This window comes from Carcharodon carcharias, chromosome 19 (genome assembly GCF_017639515.1).
Source record: "Carcharodon carcharias isolate sCarCar2 chromosome 19, sCarCar2.pri, whole genome shotgun sequence".
NCBI lineage: Eukaryota > Metazoa > Chordata > Chondrichthyes > Lamniformes > Lamnidae > Carcharodon > Carcharodon carcharias.
Window position 1 is genome coordinate 44,305,561 of NC_054485.1, and position 19,320 is coordinate 44,324,880.

At 40.8% G+C, this 19,320-nt stretch overlaps 1 protein-coding gene across 2 annotated transcripts in view; it reads left to right on the forward strand.

Moving 5' to 3' along the window:
- The window catches only part of gnl2 (guanine nucleotide binding protein-like 2 (nucleolar)), a 47,404-nt gene extending 35,141 nt beyond the window's left edge, over positions 1 to 12,263 (forward strand). For both annotated transcript variants that reach the window (XM_041212873.1, XM_041212874.1), the window contains exons 12-16: positions 1,224 to 1,331; positions 6,232 to 6,659; positions 10,357 to 10,439; positions 11,271 to 11,347; positions 12,068 to 12,263. In XM_041212873.1, coding sequence (XP_041068807.1) covers positions 1,224 to 1,331; positions 6,232 to 6,659; positions 10,357 to 10,439; positions 11,271 to 11,347; positions 12,068 to 12,202 — 831 coding nt within the window. In that variant the 3' untranslated portion in view covers positions 12,203 to 12,263. The remainder of the gene's footprint in view (positions 1 to 1,223; positions 1,332 to 6,231; positions 6,660 to 10,356; positions 10,440 to 11,270; positions 11,348 to 12,067) is intronic.
- Positions 12,264 to 19,320: the final 7,057 nt, after the last annotated feature.

The window sequence follows — 19,320 nt, forward strand, 5'->3', positions numbered from 1 at the left end:
GCGCACTGGAAGAAATCTGAAAGCAATGAAGTTATTAAAATGACTGTTTTGCATTAATGCTAAATGCCATGGGGCAGTGATGAATACATTTTCAAGTACTGCTGCTTTTGTTTACCAATTTAACCGTGCAAATTGGAGGCTACAGCCTTTCCCCCTGGTAGGATGACAGTACCATAAAATTATGGCTGGATGGTCTGGCACAGCCTGGCAGCCAGCTGCTAAGTATTAGACCACAAAGACAAGACAGAGGATGAAAATACAAAAGCAGCTATATTGTGCATGGTAGGATGTTGGTCTCCAGCTGCCAGTGACAACCCCAGAGATAAGTTGCAGAATCCACAAAGACTGGCTGCCAGGAAATTATTTTTATGGCAGGGAGCATTGAAAAACTTAAAGGACAGACATGCATTTTTATCGAACATCATCATATTTCCTAAAAATTTCCCAAAGTACTTCACACACAGTGAACTGCATTAGTCACTGTAATGCAGGCAGCCATTTTGCAGTGAACATGATTCAAAAAGTAACAAATAAATTAATGACAGTTTATTTTTGGATGGTGTTTGACTGTGGTATGTAGGCCAGGACTCTGTTTCAAATTGACTTGAGTAAGTAGATTGGCCTTGGTTTGAAGTTTCATATGAAAGACAACATCATTGATGCTGTCTTAATAATGCTCCCTTAGTAATTGCTTCCTAAGTAATGCATTGAAGTCAGCCTCGATTACATGTTGAAGTCTTGGAATAAAACTAAAATATTTATGCATAGATTGTGCATCTATATTTGCAAAAATGTTACTTTAATTTTAAACTTTATCCTATTGTTAACTGTGGTAATATATGTATGTAGCCTGATATGGTTCTCTGCATTCTCTGAAAAACATAGTGTGTGCAAGTAAGTAAGTATATCATTGCACATTTAGAAACTTAGTTCATAAGAACAAACTACACTTGAGAAAGAAAATTATACTCACCAAGGAACGGAAAGGAATGGGTAAAATAAGATATGTGAAATAACTGCAACTTACATATTGCAGTGTTGAACCAGTGCTGGATCATTGTTTGAACGTGGCTTTGGAAATCTTTGTCTATAGTGCAGTGCTTTCAGTCTCTTGGTTTGGAATATCAACAATAACTAAATGTTTTGCTGACACAGTTTTTATGCTTGCTTTTTCTTCCCAAGGTCAGTTTTGGTTTCCAGTTTATCTTTTTATTGTTTTCCAGGGCGGAGAACCAGACATACAAACAGTAGCCAAAATGGTGCTGAATGATTGGCAAAGAGGTCGAATACCTTTCTTTGTGAAACCACCAAATGCAGAAGTAAACTCACAGGTAATGTTTTTTGGATTATAAAAGCTGTGCTCATGAATATAAATCCATGTTGATGGTGTGTATTGTTCATATCAAAGCAATGTAATTCTATAATTTTAAAAAGCTATAATATATTCAATCCTAAATTGATCCAAACATAATCCAAAGTATAAAGCTTCAAAAACTGAATTATCAAATTATATTAACTCTTGAAAGCAACAGTAGTAGTCATTTTCAAGTACTCATTGAGTTATTGAAATCAATGACTATTGTCCCAACCAACTTTTGCAAGGCTGCTGTAGTACAATCTGCAGAAGGAAATCCGACTTGCACATCTGATGGTAGCAAGTAAACAAGAATAAACTTGTAACTTTGCATGTATGTTGCCTTGCAATTATTGACTTGGGCAATTCAGATGGTATAGTATTCCCTGCTTGTCATATTAAGTCCTGTCACTATCGCTTAACACCTGTAGCTTAAACTGTTTTCACATGTGAATCAAACCTCTTGACACCTGCATGGTGCTACTTTGATTACAGGAGGATATGGAATTTGTGAAACGCTGTATTCCATGTGGAGCAGCTATACCCACATTGCTGTTAGGAAGGGAGTTCTAGGTTTTTGACCCAGTGAGTGAAAGAACAGTGATCTAGTTCCAAGTCAGGATGTTGTGTGGCTTGGAGGAGAAGTTGCAGGTGGTGATGTTCCCATGCCACTGCTGCTCTTGCCCTTCTAGGTGGCAGATGTCGTGGGTTTGGAAGGTGCTGTTCAAGGAACCTTGGTGAGTTGCTGCAGTTCATTATATAGATGGTACACGCTGCTGCCACTGTGCGTTGAAGGATGGAGTGGATGTTTGAGCTGGTGGATGGGGTGCCAATCAATTGAGCTGCTTTGTCCTGGATGGTATCAATCTGCTTGTGTTGTTTGAGCTGCACTCAACCAGGCAAGTGGAGTGTATTCCATCACACTCCTGACTTGCACCTTGTAGATGATGGATAGACTTTGGGGAGTCAGGAGGTGAGTTAATCACCACAGAATTCCCAGACTCTAAGCTGTTCTTGTAGCAGTATTTATATGGTAACCGGTCCAGCTCAGCTTCTGGTCAATTGTAACCCCCCAGGATGTTAATGATGGGTGATTCAGTGATAGTAATGCCACTGAATGTCATGGGGAGATGGTTAGATTCTCTCTTGTTAGAGATGGTCATTGCCTGGTACTTGTATGGTGTGTTACTTGCCAGTTATCAGCCCAAGCCTGAATGTTGCCCAGGTCTTGCTGCAGATGGACATGGACTGCTTCAGTACCTGAGGAATCGCAAATGGTGCTGAACATTGTGCAATCATCAGCTAGCATCCACACTTCTAACCTTATGATGGAAGGAAGGAAGCAGCTGAAGATGTTTGGGCCTAGGACGCTATCCTGACTAACTCCTGCAGCGAAGCCTTGGGACTGACATGATTGATATCAAACAATAACAGTTTTCCTTTGTGCTAGGTATGAATCTAACCAGTGCAGATTTTTCCCTGATTCACATTGAATCCAATCAGATGCTACCTTGATGTCAAGGGCAGTCACTCTCACTTCACCTCTGGAGTTGGGACTATAGCAATGGAACTCTTGAAGACCATGGTTGGCCTCGTCTCAGTGATGTTGAAGTTTGCAGGACATTATTCCAACGTCCTGTCACTTGTGACTTGTCACTTCTGCCTACCTCATCCAGGCTAGATGCTCCCATCTGGGCATTGGAAGGAACAGGATTGATACAATCATTTTGTCACTAACAAAAAATTCGATTACATCTGCATCAAATTTGTGCTGGGCGCTGTTGAAGCCAGCCTAATGGGCTGCATAAAAACAGAATAACTTATCCCAGTTATGTCAAGAAGCTTGAGCTTGGCTGCTCAAGGGAATGTGCAGCATAGAGATTATGTTTAGCACCTTCTCCTGATGTCTTGTTGCTACAGAAATCTCTTTGTAGTCAACTTATTGTGAAATTGAATTTTTTAAAATTGAGCCTTGAATTAATTCTGCAGCTGAATTGAACATCAAATATTTATGGATGCATAATATTTGCCTAAAGACAGCTTATACCCAGAACACAGAAATACAACCACAGAGGTGCTCAGCACCAAGATTTTTGAAATGTTTGTGTCTTGTGATGTATAATGCAATGATTCAGATCAACTAGATGGCCCTGCAACATGAAATCATAAAGCTATATGATGAGAATTCTCTTCAAGGCCACTGTTTGTCATCTTTCTCTGTCTGTTTTCATTAATTTCCCAAAAAAAATGAATGAATGAAAAAATGAATACAGATCTCATTCAGGAGGAATTGATGCACCTGACTGGGTGTAAGTTCCTCAATGCCATCAGCATTTGCTGTTTTATAGATTGTAAAATTAATATCATTTAACAACTTTTTTTTAAAGATAGTAAAGCTATGCAAAAGGTAATTTTAGTGTTGGTTTTTACTATCTGCTTGAAATTCACAGTCTGTGAATGAATTGTTTCCCTTACAGCCACCAATTATAATTTGAACTCCTAGTAATGTTACAGAAGGCACAAAATCTGTTCTGATAACATATAAAATTTTACATTTATTCATAACATTGCATGAAATACAGGGGTGAAGCAAATTGATTGAGGAGCCAATTCCTTCTCTTCTGCACTTCATAGTTATTAGGAACTATTTACATGAAGTTAGGGCGTAGACAATCACTTCCAAACTGATATTTATGAATAATCCTGAATTCAGAATTATTTAGGCTGGAGCTACATATGTCATTATGTATGTTTGTCAGGTTTTTCATTGGTGATTTCGTGTTTAATGATTGTAATTTTTCACACCAAAACATATATACACTTTAACCTCTGTGTTCCAGAATGCTTGGAAGCAAGGCATTTCTGGATTATAGAATAACATTAGAATTTTTTTCTTTTATTCTTTCACGGTATATGGATGTCACTGGCAGTGCCGGGATTTGTTGCCCGCCCCTAATTGATCTTGAATTGAGTGGCTTGCTATGCCATTTCAGAGGGTAGTTAAGAGTTAGCCACATTGCTGTCTATGGATCTGGAATCACATGTAAGCCAGACCGGGTAAGGAGGACAGATTTCCTTCCCTAAAGGACATTCGTAAACCAGATGGGTTTTTATGACAATCAATGATAGTTTCATGGTCACCATCAATATTAAAGATTTATTAACTGAATTCAAATTCCACCAGCTGCCATGGTGGGATTTGAACCCATGTCCCCAGAGCATTAGCCTGGGCCTCTGGATGTCCAGTGACATTACCACTACACCACCGTCTCCTCTAAATGCTTAATCACAAGTGTGTGAACCAAATATAAATATGTAGCTGAGACACAAAACATACCAAAACATTAGTACATCAGCCCATATTTTCAGGTTCATTTGAAAATATGGGCTGATGCACTAATGTACAGAGGTCCAGAATAAAATTGAGCATCATCAACAATTAAGCATTACAGTCCTTTAAAATGTTCTTTAAGACTTGTAAATGCAATGCACTCAGTATACATTTGAAGAAACTTGCAGTTATGTCAAGTTTTTACCTAATGTTACAATCACAGTTGATGTTATTGTTGAGCAAGCCAGACCCCAGAGTGAAGTCTGTCTCACTGATTGCGAACCTTTTTTTTAATTGTGAAAACAAGGAGGAAAAGCTACTGACCTCAAAGCATAAAACTCGAGTAATATTGTTTAGAATTTTAATTAAAAGATTTACTAAAAAGGAAAAAAACTTAAGCACACAAGATAAAAGTTACACAGTTAAAGCAGTCTTACAGGACAACCCCAAAAAAAACATGCTTGGTCCAAAGTACACAATTAAACTACCTTTCTGGCAACAACCCCTTATAGATTTTTAACCATAAAAATCCAGTAAATATTACCTAAGTCAAGGAATTGTTGTTACTTTAATAAAGATACACCCCACACCTTTTCAGACACTTCGACTCTGATGTAGAATTCCTAAAGGAGGTTTAGAAACAAACTATTTCCTAAAACAAAGACACTCCTGGCTTAACACTGGGTGGCTGCTTCCAATTCAGAACTTTTACAGCTTCTCAGCAGCTCACACACAAAGAAGCTGGCCTTCAGTGGGTCCTTCACAGCAACTCTCAGCAGTTAAACATCCCTTTCCTTAAATATCTTTTCCCCCTTTCATCTCTGGTTCCATTGTCCTCAAACACCTCTTTGAAATTCAACTTCAAAGATAAAAATCTTTCAAGTTTTCTATTTTGCCTCTACTTTTAGGTCAATAAAATGTAATATACCTTCCCCTGTTTACTCATGGGGCTCCTGTAAGATGGTAATGTCCCTGTTGGAAATCCCTTTTGAAATTCAGCTGAAAACTCAGTTTCCAAACTTATCTCAAAATGCAAGTTTCAGATCCAACCTATTTACTTGGATCTCAAACCCACAAGAATATAAAAAGACACATCTCTCATCACACCAAATCTGTATTCTGTGCACCAGTGCTTTCCAAACTTTTGATCCAGTTGCCAGTGCCTGCAAAGCAGAGACAACAGCCCAGGATAACGAGCCTGTACAAAGCAGACAGGAGCAGAAATGCAGCAAAGTTTGAGGGCATCAGTCGTCATTCCAGCTCAGCCACATGACTTTTTTTTCCGCATTCTGGACACATAAATCAGTCTCTGAATTACACTTACCAGCGATTTGTTGCAGCATTACAAGTAGAGAGTCTGAGTGTTACAGGACTGAGTGAAAAACTTCCAGACAACTGGTGCTTCTGAATTTCAGAGCTCCAGACAGGAGAGGTTATTTGTTTGGATTTTTCATGTGGCTTATATTTGAGCTCATGTTCCACAAAGTGCGCACATATAGCCTGACTCTTTTTCCTCTAATAGCTTTCTCTCATTTTTTATATATAGCTATTGGATACATTAATAGTGAACAAAGAACCTAATCAAGTGAAGACGTCATCAGAAGAAGTGAATGTAGAAAGTGAACCAGAAAAAACTGAAAAACCCAATGTGACACAACAAATTGCACAAGTTAGACAAAACTTTGGAAAAATCAACGTGGCACCTGAATTTTTAGAGACAGACCTCCTACCTGTAAACATTTCTGACAATGAAGAGAGCTGCTCAGAGGAAGAGGAGGAAACAGAGGATAGTGAAGAAAAAGAATCAACTGGGGCTGATCTGAATAAAGTTCAGAAGATCGACCAAGAAACTAGTACTCAAATAGAGAACAAATCAAAAAAACCAAAACAAGTACTCCAGGATTTGGATGAAAAAATTGCTAAATATAAAAAGTTCTTGGATAAAGCCAAAGCAAAGAGATTCTCTGCTGTTAGGTAAGCTTCCTGCTCCCCTATACAGAATAAATTGATTCAAAAAATTGTTTCTTAAGAGCAATATTTACTGAACTTGATGGTATTTGATTAGGTAGGGACTGAACTGTCAGAGCTAGTCGGTGTGGCCTTCCATTCGTTAACAAAGCTTTTAAGGTATTTTTACATAACTTATGGCTATAAAGCACTTTTTAAAAGCCCAAAGGAATTTCAGAGGTTTGAGCAAGGTGGATCCAAGCCAGAGAAAATATTAAGAAATGTAAAGAATGTGAAGGGGTTTGGAGAGGAATTACAGAATGTTGATCTCAATAGCTGAAGGCACGGCTGCCGATAGTGGGGTACACAGGCTGGATTCGGGGAACAGCATGTTTCGGAAGTTGGACGGCTGGAGGATTACAAAGATAGGATAGGACAATGCTCCAGATGGTATTGAAATGAGGACAAGAATTTGAGGGCAGTGTAAAACCAGGTGTCAGTATAGATTGTTGAGAATGTGGGTTTTAGGCAAGTGAGAATTTATGCAGGATTGGATTTAAGTAGCAAGTAAGCTGGTTAAACATCCCTTTTTTTAAATGAACAGGCAAAAGGTTTAGAGACACTTTTATGGATTGGCCTTGCACTCCTGGTTTTAAATTCATCTCAGAATAGGCAGAGGTTCAAAACACCGTACTGCCCCAAATTTGATACAAAATTGACAGTTTCGCTCAAAAAAAGCCCCTGGACAGTTGACATGTAAGATGGAGTAATATTATAGAAGATATTTTAATGAGCTAAGAGGTGCAGCAAAGGGGGCATTACACTGCATTGATTCTGAACTTAGAGCCTAAATGAAAAGTTCCTAAACACCAAACCTCACCCGGCACAAAAAGATGAAGAAGTTAAATTTGGTGACCTCTAGATGATGGCAGCCACTGTTAAGTTTGCCACAGCATCCTTGGGCTGAGAAGGCAGGGGGAGTGATGGAATTGGTTGGGTTTTCAGCACCAGATCAGAATTGAGTGCCCAGTTCGCTGCCCCCAGACTCATTCAGTATATATGGATGCTGGGTGAAGCTTTGGTTAGGATAGACTGTAATGGCACTATAGGGTGGATATGTAGCCTGCCAATGATAAGTATTGCTTGTTTATGAAATATGGTGACTTGGACAAGGCGCTGGAAGGGTTCCTCCTTCTCCATTGCCCACCCTACCCTGGGCTGCCAGAAGCCCCTATGGTGACCGCATTCAGAACAGGAAGGGGTTAAGGGGAAGAAAAGTAGAATGTTTTTAGTATAGAAATTTGGAACACTGGTTCATGCTACAGCAACAACAACTTCATTTATATAGTGCCTTTAAAATATCCCAAGGTGCTTTTCTGGAGCATTATCAAAAAGATTTGACACAGCCACATAAGGAGAAATTAGAAAAGTGATCAAAAGCTTGGTCGAGTTGGTAGATTTTAAGGAGGAGAGAGAGGTTTAAGGGAGGAATTATAGAGCTTAGGGTCTAGGCAGCTCAGTGGTGGGGTGATTTTTAAATCGGGGTGCTCAAGGTGTCTGAATTGGAGGAGTGCAGAGATCTTACAAGGTTGTCAGGCTGGAGAAGATTGAGAGATGGGGAGGGGTGAGGGTGGGGGGGTGGCGTTTGAAAACAAGGATAGGAATTTTAAAATCTAGGTGTTGCTGCACCAGGAGCAAACATAGGTCAGGCAACACAAGGATGATGAATTATTGGGACCAGGTCCAAGTTAGGATAAGAGCAGTGGACTTTTGAATGAGCTCAAGGTTATGGTGGATGCAAGGTGGGAGGCCAGCCAGGAGAGTATTGAATTATCTTGTCTAGGAGTAACAAAAGCATGGATGAGGGTTTCAGCAGCAGTTAAAATGAGGAAGCAGCTGAAAGTGGCAGTGTAAAGGAGGTGGAAGTATGGGAGTGGAAGCACAGCTTGATATCAAATAGGATGCCAAAGATGTAATTGGTCTAGCGTAGTTGCAGATAGTGCGCAGGAAAAGGGATGCAGTGAAGTGATCGCACAGTTTCGTACTGAACCGCAGTGATCTGTCAATCTTGGCTGTATTATAGTTAGGTGTTGACCAACACTTAGGTGTTTTGTTACATGACCAAGCTTTTGGTCACTTCTGATATCTCCGAATGTGACTTGATGTCAAATTTTGTTGAAGCGTCTTTGGATATTTTATAAATGCAGGTTGTTATTGATGAAGAGAGAGATGAATTTTAACTAAGCAGACTGTGTTTTCTGATGACCAGTTTCAGCAGTGTGGATAAAGGTCCGGTATGTAGTCATCTGTTTGACTTTTCTTGCAAGAGGTGTATTGTTTGAAAATGGAGAGAAAAAAGGTGAGGGTTAGCAACTTCAACGGATAATGCGTCCTTCAGTGAGGTTTAGTGTAGTGGTCTGTAATTAATACTGCATAAAGTGGTCTAGATACTGAACTAATGCACTACATCCCACAGCTGGGGTAAACCTTCAATAATCCTACCTCTTAGGCATTTTGTTTCTATATCATTATCCTGTGTCATCCTGTTGTAATACTGGATAGAAAATAGACCTGTATGTGGGAGAGAGGCTATTCTGCTCAAGCCATCATAACTTTTATCTTGTTTATCCATTTAGCAGGGGAAGTTTGATTGAACAGTGTAGATGGGGGATCACCACGTAATGTGAAATTTCAGAATTATCCACAAGAAGCATTTCTGAGATGTTCATTGAATTATTTCAGTTTTTTAAAATAAGCTTGGGTTTCTTTCATCTTAAAAATCCAGCTTTTTGCCCTGTTTAACATCTGATAGCAAGTACTGTACCCTACTCTGAGTACTGGTGTCATCCACAGCTAGTCAACCTTAATTTAATGGCTTGGAGACATTTGAATAGCAAGGGAATTCATGTATTATTCAAAATGTGTGCAATGCAGAACATCATGTACTAGTTTCATTTCGAGTTCCACCACCCCACCCCCACGCCCCCAAATTTTTGGTCATGAAGAATCTTCCCAGGCTATGTCTTCTAGCAATCAATTACAAAAGGGAATTGACTCTTCCTTTGCTCAGAGAATAGCCTGTGACTCCAGTGTACAAAAAAGAACCTCTTTTTGAACTATAACTGAGTTTTTAACAAAAAGATTATAGTTGCAGGAGGATAAAATATAATGTTATTTAATTGCTTATGGCATAATGAAGTGAACCATATGCTCTTCATGTTTAGAAAATATTACTTGAATACTTGACTGTGCCCTCAAAAGACAAACTGAGGGAGTATATCAATCTAAATGTGAGTTTTGCCCATGGTGCATTACCTTGTTCATTTTTTGGGCCATTTCCTAACTGTTTATGACTTTTTTTTCCACCTACTGAACATTTGAATTTGTTGCTGTGGTTCTTTATTTTGCCTTTTGGTTCTGTTATATTTTTTGACCAGCCCCAGAGCAGGGCTATCCTTCAGCTCTTGGATGAATCTAGCTTATGACTACTTTCATGGGTGTAGTTAGTATAATTTCTGTAATAACCCAGCATTTTTTTATAGCCTAGCAGAAGTTAAAACAAAAACTGTAGGAGATTACACTTACTTGCAGCAGTCATCCAAATTTCAGTGTCAGAATAAAACATCAAATTTAATGTTCGAGAATTTAAATTCTAGATTTTGCTACAGCAGCAGATTTTGTTTCTGAGGTTTTCTGGTGCAAAATTCTATTTTTAATGTTTTAGGATTCCCAAGGAACTTACTACAAAGTTGCTTACAAAATCTGGTCAAAAGGCAGCTGATCAAGAAGAGGAATTAAAAGAAAAGGGTAAGTTCAGACAGCCTGGGCATCATCAACTTCTCTGCAATCCATTTCATAGAATTCAATTAAAAATATGCATTGTAAAATTTGTGCTGAGATTTTCTAGTAACCATCTATTTAAGTTACATCTGATAAGATGCAGGCATTATTTTCATTTATAGTCTTCACTTTATCATCAAGAAATAGTGTGAATACGCTGATTCATGCAGATCACAAAAATATGCTGTATTAAGTTTATTGTTTTCAGTACTTTCAGAGAATCTCAATGCCTTAAATGTGTTCTAATTGAGGAATTTCAAACTAAAACAATCATTGGAATATTTACCCTTTGCAATTTGCAGCAATCTGTGATTTCTTTGTTTTGAATAAATTCTGAAGTCATGGCCCAGGCAATATTGTGAAAGAGTGTGGATCCCTCTTTCCTCTCCCTGGCCCAATATCAATTTTTTTTTTTAAAACATGGAATATGGCTCCTTTTCAAAGGATTGGTGCTTTCTTGACAGGTTTCTGTTTGTTAGTTGTGTATCAATTGTATTTAATTATATATTTTGTGGACTGCAGTGGTCCAAAGGCCATTAGGGCTGGGCAACAAATTCTGGCCATGCCAGTGACACTCATATCCCTTCAAAGCATAAATAAAAAAGGTGGAGGGCATTAATTTGGGTTTCACTTGAGCATGTAAGAAGAAAAACTTAAAACTGTAGTGTGGTTGAGTTAGGAGCTATATGCTTATAATATTTCACTCTGTAAGTAAATATTGCCTCCAGTATCAGCTGTTTCCAGATGTCAAACTGAAGTAGAACATCTTGTGTAAAACTTCTGTTAAACAATTTACAGGTCACACAGTAGGAAAGAGAAAAGCTCAAGAAGAACCTGATGATGCACAACCTCCTGCCAAGCTGTCATCCAAAGAGGTAAACTCTTCTTGTTTTCTACACTCAATTGTATTAGAATGGAGCCTAACAACAAATTTAACTTTCCTTACTGTGTGACAAATAATTCAAAAGTCCTTCTCAATCTACATCATGTAACTTTCTCAGAGTTCATTCAAAAAGATTCTGAAGTTGAATGTGATGATGATTCAGTAAACTAAGATACAGTCGCATTAAAAGACAGTTTTTGATTGTTGTCAAAAGTCTTTTAAGCAGTTTGTAGCTGAGGTAAAAACTAACAAACAATGTGAACTTATGAATCAGTAGTACAATTTCAAAATTCGTGGGAAACAGCAAATTATGGAGTATACATAACATCGAGGAGAAAAAAGCAACAAAGTACAAGATACTAATAAACTTGTCGAATGGGTATGTAACTGGCAACTTAATATCAACAGAGGTAAGTCCATTTTGCTAAGAAGAACAGGGAAGATTCTGCTTGGACAACAGAGTTTAAATAGGGTAAAGGAGCAAAGTGATACACAGGTACTGATACACAAATCATTAAAAGTAGCAGTACAAGTTAATGCCATTTTTTTAAAAAAAGCAAACCAAGCACTGGGGTTTGCTTCTGGAGGAACTCTATGTAAAACTTATTTACGTAAAATGCTGTGTTATTTGTGAATTTTGTATAGATAATCTAGTGGGGTGCATTCAACTCATTGAGCTGTTACACTGACCTGTGCAATTTTATTTTTGCAGAAGCGAAGACTCAACCGGCTGCAGCACTCGAAGAAGGTCGGCGTTCGATACTATGAAACACACAATGTTAAGAACAAGAATAAAAACAAAAACAAAAGTGCATCCAAGTCACAGAAATTTAAAAAGAAACGATAATTTTGAAATAAAATGACTTGTTTCTTTTTGTGCAATAAAAGTAAAATTATTTTTGCACATGTATTGAATTTTAGATTTAACACTTCTTTGAATACTGGGATGGTGACTCTGTCAAGCTTGATTCCTCTGTGGTTAACCACAAAAAAAACATAATTTAAATGTATTGACAGTTATGTTGAGTCCTTGGCTGTAAACTGAATTCACAAGTGCAAATTCTCAGAGCTGCCTGCCCCTAAACTTAACTAGTCTAACAACTAGTGTAGTTCTCTTGTGCAGTGGAATCCAGGGAGTAGGTCATCTTTTGAAGAAAAGAAATAATACCTGGCTTGACTAGCTTAATTCACATTTTCTGATCATTGATTATGAAATAGCTTTCAGCTCTGCCATCAGAGGTCAGATGTTAAATGTGAATACTGAAATATTTCTGCTTTAAAATGCTGAGCTGTTCATCCATCTAACTTTGTACCAATCGCAAGTACTCATGTGAAAATTTTGTTTTAAAATATGTTAAATTCCTAAAGATACCAATGTTTTATTATAATAATGTTCACCTAATGCATTTATCATTTGGACCCAATTCTGTGGCCAGCATCTTAACCTGGCTGATCCAGTAATTACTTCAGATATCTGAATATTGTGGTGTGATTTTCTTTCAAATTAAGAGGTTATTTTTCTTGATTTTTCTTTTGTAAGTGACCTTTTTATATTCTGCTAATTTTTCATTGAAGAATAATTTTGGCGACATTTACAACAGAGTATTCTTTAGTCTGAAAGGAAATTATTTAAGTTCATTCAGATGAAACATGGTGAAAGCTTGGGTTCTTGAAAAGAGAGGAATCTGTTTTAAAAAAAAAATAGATGTAACAGACACACAAACCTCAGGCTTCACTGCATTTAACAGTGATTAATAACATGCTTGCAAACTGAAAATACTGAAGATGCTAGAAATCTGAAATAAAAACAGAAAATGCTTTTAAGTGCTCCGATTAGGCAGCATCTGTGAAGAAAGAAACAGAGTTAACGTTTCAGTTCGATGACCAATCACCAGAACCTTTGAAACGAATGGTCGTTGACCTGGAACGTTAACTCTGTTTCTCTCTCCACAGATGGTACCTGTTTTCTGTTTTTATTTTGAGTAATATGTTTGCTGTTTTTCTTAGCGGAGAATTTGCCAAAATGAACCTTATTAGATTACTTGGCGCTGTTAAATTTAACCCATTAGAGTAGGTAGCACAATTTGACCTTGACTTTTTCAATTTTAATACCTCTTAATTTTTTTTTATGGCATGTTGGCCCTGCCTTCTTGAACCACCGCAGTTCATGTGCTATAGTTACACTAACAGTGAGGTTGGTAGAGAGTTCCAGGATTTTGATCCAGTGATAATCAAGGAATGACTATGTATTTCCAGAGTAAAATGGTGCATGACTTGGAGGGGAGACTGTGTTCGCATGTGCCTGCTGCCCTTTTCTTAGGCAGTGGAGGACACTGGTTTGAAAGGCACTTTTGTCATGTTACAGGAAATGCAATGGCGTGGTGGTATTGTCGCTAGCCTAGTAATCCAGAGACCCAGGTTCGAATCTTGCCGCAGCAGCTGGTGGAATTTGAATTCAATGAAAATCTGGAATTAAAAGTCTAATGGTGACCAAACCATTGTTGTAAAAAATCCATCAACATCACCCTGGACCCCATGAAGTCTCATGGCAGCAGGCCAAACATGGGCAAGGAAACCTCCTGCTGATTACCATGTACCGCCTTCCCTCAGCTGATGAATCAGTGCTCCTGCATATTGAACATCACTTGGAGGAACCTGAGGGCGGCAAGGGCACAGAATGTACTCTGGGTTGGGGACTTCATTGTCCCCCACCGAGTGTCTTGGTAGCACCACGACTGACTGAGCTGGCCAAGTCCTAAATGACATAGCTGCTAGACTGGGTCTGCAGCAGGTGCTGACGGAACCAACAAGCAGGAAAAACATACTTGACCTCATCCTGCCTGCCAAGACAGTATCGGTAAGAGTGACCACTGCACAGCCGTTGTGGAGACAAAGTCTCAGCTTCACACTGAGGATACCCTCCATCGTGTTGTGTGGCATTACCACTGTGTTAAATGGGATAGATTTCGAACAGATCTAGCAACTTAAGACTGGGCATCCATGAAATGCTGTGAGCTATCAGCAGCAGCAGAACTACAATTGAACTTGGCATATGCCCCACTCTACCATCAGGGCAGGGGATCAATCCTGGTTCAATGAAGAGTGCAGGAGCAGCACCAGGCACACCTAAAAATGAGTTGTCAACCTGGTGAAGCTATAACACAGGACTATTTACATGCCAAACAGCATAATCAAGTGATTGGGCCGAGCGATCAGATCTAAATTATGTAGTCTTGCTACATCCAGTCGTGAATGGTGGACAATTAAACAACTCACTGGAGGAGGAGGCTCCACATATATCCCCCTCAATGATGGAGGAGCCCACCACATCGTGCAAAAGATAAGGCATTTGGAACAATCTTCAGCCAGAAGTGCTGAGTGGATGATCCATCTCAGTATCCTCCGTCCCCAGCATCTCAGCCAATTGATTCATTTCATGTGATATCAAGAAACGGCTGAAGGCATTGGTTACTGCAAAGGCTGTGGGCCCTGACGATATTTTGGCAATAGTACTGAAGACTTGTGCTCCATAACATGCTGCACCCCTAGCCAATCTGTTCCAGTATAGCTACAACACTGGCATCTACCTGGCCTTGTGGAAAATTGCCCAGGGGTGGCCTGTCCATGAAATGCAGGACAAACCTAACCCGGCCAATTATCGCCCCATCTATCTACTCTCCGTCATCAGTAAAGTAATGGACATCAAAAGCGCTATCAAGTAGCACTTACTTAGCAATAACCTGCTCACTGATGCCCAGTTTGGGTTCTGCCAGGGCCACTCAGCTCCTGACATCGTTACAGCCTTGGTTAAAACATGGACACGAGCTGAACTCCCAATGTGAGGTGAGAGTGACTGTCCTTGACATCAAGACAGCATTTGACAGAATATGGCATCAAGAGGCCCTAGCAAAACTGAAGTCAATGGGAATCAGAGGGAAAACTCTGCTGGTTGGAGCCATACCGAGCACAAAGGAGAATTGTTATGGCTGTTGGAGGTTAGTCATCTCAGCTCCAGGACATCACTACAGGTGTTCCTCAGGGTAGTATCCTGGGCCCAACCATCTTCAGGTGCTTCATCAATGACCTTGCAGCATAAGGTGAGAAGTGGGGTTATTCGCAAATGATTGCACAGTGTTCAGCACTATTCCCAACGACCCAATTACTGAAGCAATCGATGTCCAAATGCAGCAAGACCTGGACAATATCCAGGCTTGGGCTGACAAGTGGCAAGTAACATTCGCACCACACTAGTGCCAGGCAATGACCATCTCCAACAAGAGAGAATCCAGCCTTCGCCCTTTGATGTTCAATGGCACTACCATAACTGAATCCCCCACTATCAATGTCCTGGGGTTACCATTGACCAGAAACTGAACTGGACTAGCCATATAAATACTGTGGCTACAAGAGCAGGTCAGAGGCAAGAAATAGTGTGACAAGTAACCCACCTCCTGATTTCCTAAATTCTGTCCACCATCTACAAGGCACAAGTTGGGAGTGTGATGGAATACTCCCCACTTGCCTGGATGAGTGCAGCTTCCACAACACTCAAGAAGCCTGACACCATCCAGAACAAAGGAGCCTGCTTAATTGGCACCACATCCACAAACATTCACTCCACCACCGATGCACAGTAGTAGCTGCGTGTACCATCTACAAGAGGTATTGCAGAAATTTACCAAGGCTTCTTCGACAGCACCTTTCAAACCTACGACCACTACCATCTGAAAGGATAAGGGCAGCAGATGGATGGAAAACCACCAGCTGGAAATTCACCTCCAAATCACTCATCATCTTGATCTGGAAATATATTGCCATTCCTTCACTGTCGCTGGGTCAAAATCCTGGAACTTCCTAACAGCACTGTGGGTGTACGCACACCACATGAACTGCAGCGGTTTAAGCAGGCGGCTGACCACCACCTTCTCAAAGACAATGAAGAATGGGCAATAAATGCTGGCCCAGCCAGTGAAGCCCACACCCCATGAAGTTCTGACTTGCCTCGTTGTAACAAAGTGGGTATAAGTGGCAGCCCTAGCAAACATGGCATCAATCACTTCCAGAAGATGAGATGAACAAAGCTCCAGCTCAAAGTAGACAATCTCTCCACCCTCCTGCTACACTCTGTATACAGTGAGAAAATCAGCTTTTTGGACGATACTGAGCAACAGATCCTCTGGAGATGCAGACTTCCACAGCAGGTCTTTGCTAAAATCTCAGCCTCCTGGAACAAGGCCTTCTTCCAGGTGGTCATGAATTGTCAGTCAAGGTACCACTGATCTGAATTTCTTCACATTCAACACTGCCCAGGGATCTGCTGGTGATACCTGCAGGATTTTACAATCTGCTACACAAAGTGCATTTCTCAGGTGACCAATGCTATGTTTGCCAGTGCTGCCACTTGCCTCCACTTCGCTACTGATGAGGCCAGTCAGAATAAAAGGACTGTTGGAATAAAAACAAAAATACCTGGAAAAACTCAGCAGGTCTGACAGCATCTGCGGAGAGGGATACAGTTAACGTTTCGAGTCCGAATGACTCTTCATCAGAACTAAGGAAAAATAGAAAAGAGGTGAAGTATAAGCTGGTTTAAGGGGAGGTGGGACTAGAGGGCCAGTGATAGGTGGAGATTTCCAAAAGATGTCACAGACAAAAGGACAAAGAGGTGTTGACGGTGGTGATATTATCTAAGATACGTGCTAATGGGGACATTAAGGGTAGAAAACAGGATGAGCAAGGGACAGATAGCCCTAGTGGGGTGGGGGGATCGAAATAGGCTGAAAGGTAGAGATAAAACAATGGATGGATATACAATTAAAAATAATGGAAAAAGATGGGAAAAGAAAAATTTATATAAATTATTGGAAAAAAGGGGATCGGAAAAGGGGTGGGTATAGAGGAGAGAGTTCATGATCTAAAGTTGTTGAACTCAATGTTCAGTCCAGAAGGCTGTAAAGTGCCTAGTCGGAAGATGAGGTGCTGTTCCTCCAGTTTGTGTTGGGCTTCACTAGAACATTGCAGCAGGCCCAGGACGGACATGTGGGCATGAGAGCAGGATGGTGTGTTGAAATGGCAAGCGACAGGGAGGTCTGGGACATGCAGGTAGACTGAAGGTGTTCTGCAAAGTGGTCACCCAGTCTGCGTTTGGTCTCTCCAATGTACAGGAGACCGCATTGGGAGCACCAAATGCAGTAGGTTAAATTGAGGCAGGTGCAAGTGAAATGATGCTTCACTTGAAAGGAGTGTTTGAGAAGGTGGACGGTGAGAAGGTGGGGGGGCGGAAGTAAAAGGGTAGGTGTTGCACCTTCTGTGGTTGCATGGGACGGTGCCATGGGAGGGGGTTGAGGTGTAAGGGCTGATGGAGGAGTGGACCAGGGTGTCCTGGAGGGAACGATCCCTGCGAAATGCCGCTGGGGGGGTGAAGGGAAGATGTGTTTGGTGGTGGCATCATACTGGAAATGGCGGAGGATAATCCTTTGGATGCGCAGGCTGGTGGGGTGATAAGTGAGGACAAGGGGTTCTGGGAGGGAGATGAAGGTGTGAGGGCGGATGCACGGGAGATGGGCCGGACACGGTTGAGGGCCCTGTCAACCACCATGGGTGGAAAACCTTGGTGAAGGAAGACATGTAAAAGGAACTGTTTTTGAAAGTGGCATCATCAGGACAGAGGCGAAGGAACTGAGAGAATGGGATGGAGTCCTTACAGGAGGTGGGGTGTGAGGAGCTGTAGTCAAGGTAGCTGTGGGAATCGGTAGGCTTGTAATGAATATTGGTGGACAGTCTATCACCAGAAATTGAGACTGAGAGGTCAAGGAAGGGAAGGGAAGTGTCAGTGATGGACCACATGCAAATGATGGAGGAGTGGAAATTGGAAGCAAAATTAATACATTATTCCAGATCCAGACGAGAGCATGAAGCGGCGCCGAAGCAGTTATCGATGTACCGGAGAAAGAGTTGTGGGAGGGGGCCTGAGTAGGACTGGAACAAGGAATGTTCCACATACCCCATAAAGAGACAGGCATAACTGGGACCCATGCGGGTACCTATAGCCACACCTTTTATTTGGAGGATGTGAGAGGAGTTTAAGGAGAAATCGTTCAATGGGAGAACAAGTTCAGCCAGACGGAGGAGAGTAGTGGTGGATGGCGATTGTTCGGGCCTCTGTTCAAGGAAGAAGCGGAGAGCCATCAGACCATCCTGGTGGGGGATGGAGTTGTAGAGAGATTGGATGTCCATGGTGAAGACGAGGCAGTTGGGACCAGGGAACTGGAAATTCTTGATAAGATGTAGGGCGTGAGAGGAATCACAGATGTAGGTGGGTAGAGACTGGACAAGGGGAGAGAGGAGTCAAGATAGCAGAAATGAGTTCCGTCGGGCAGGAACAGGCTGACACGATCAGTCTGCCGGGACAGTCCTGTTTCTGGATTTTGGGAAAGTGGTAGAAGCGGGCCATCCGAGATTGGGACACTATGAGGTTGAAAGCTGTGGAGGGAAGACCTCCAGAGGAGATGAGGTCAGTGACTGTTGGATTTGCTTCAATGGCTGGATGGATTCCCTGTTATGACACAGCAGATGATGTGTCTCAGGCAGATCAAATCCACAAGGGAAACTTGATCACACAGTCAACAATTTTGCAATTTGTATTTACTTTGAGGTCCGTGGCCTGAATTCAGTCATAATAAATCCACCCGGACTTCAGAGATGTTTTTATAAAAACTAAATTAAACATTTAACAAAAGATTTCAACACATACGTAGGTCTACAAAATACTGCTACAATAACTCCTAAACTCCTAATTAATCTGGCTTCCAGTTACACCCCTGTTAAGGCAATGGTAACAAAGAATAGATTTATACAGATCCACCACAATACCCTGGATAGTAAAATTCAAGTGGCTTTTCCCAGCTTTGGTTTCTGTAGACAGCAGCTTAAAGCACAAATACTGGAGGCTATTCACACTTCTGG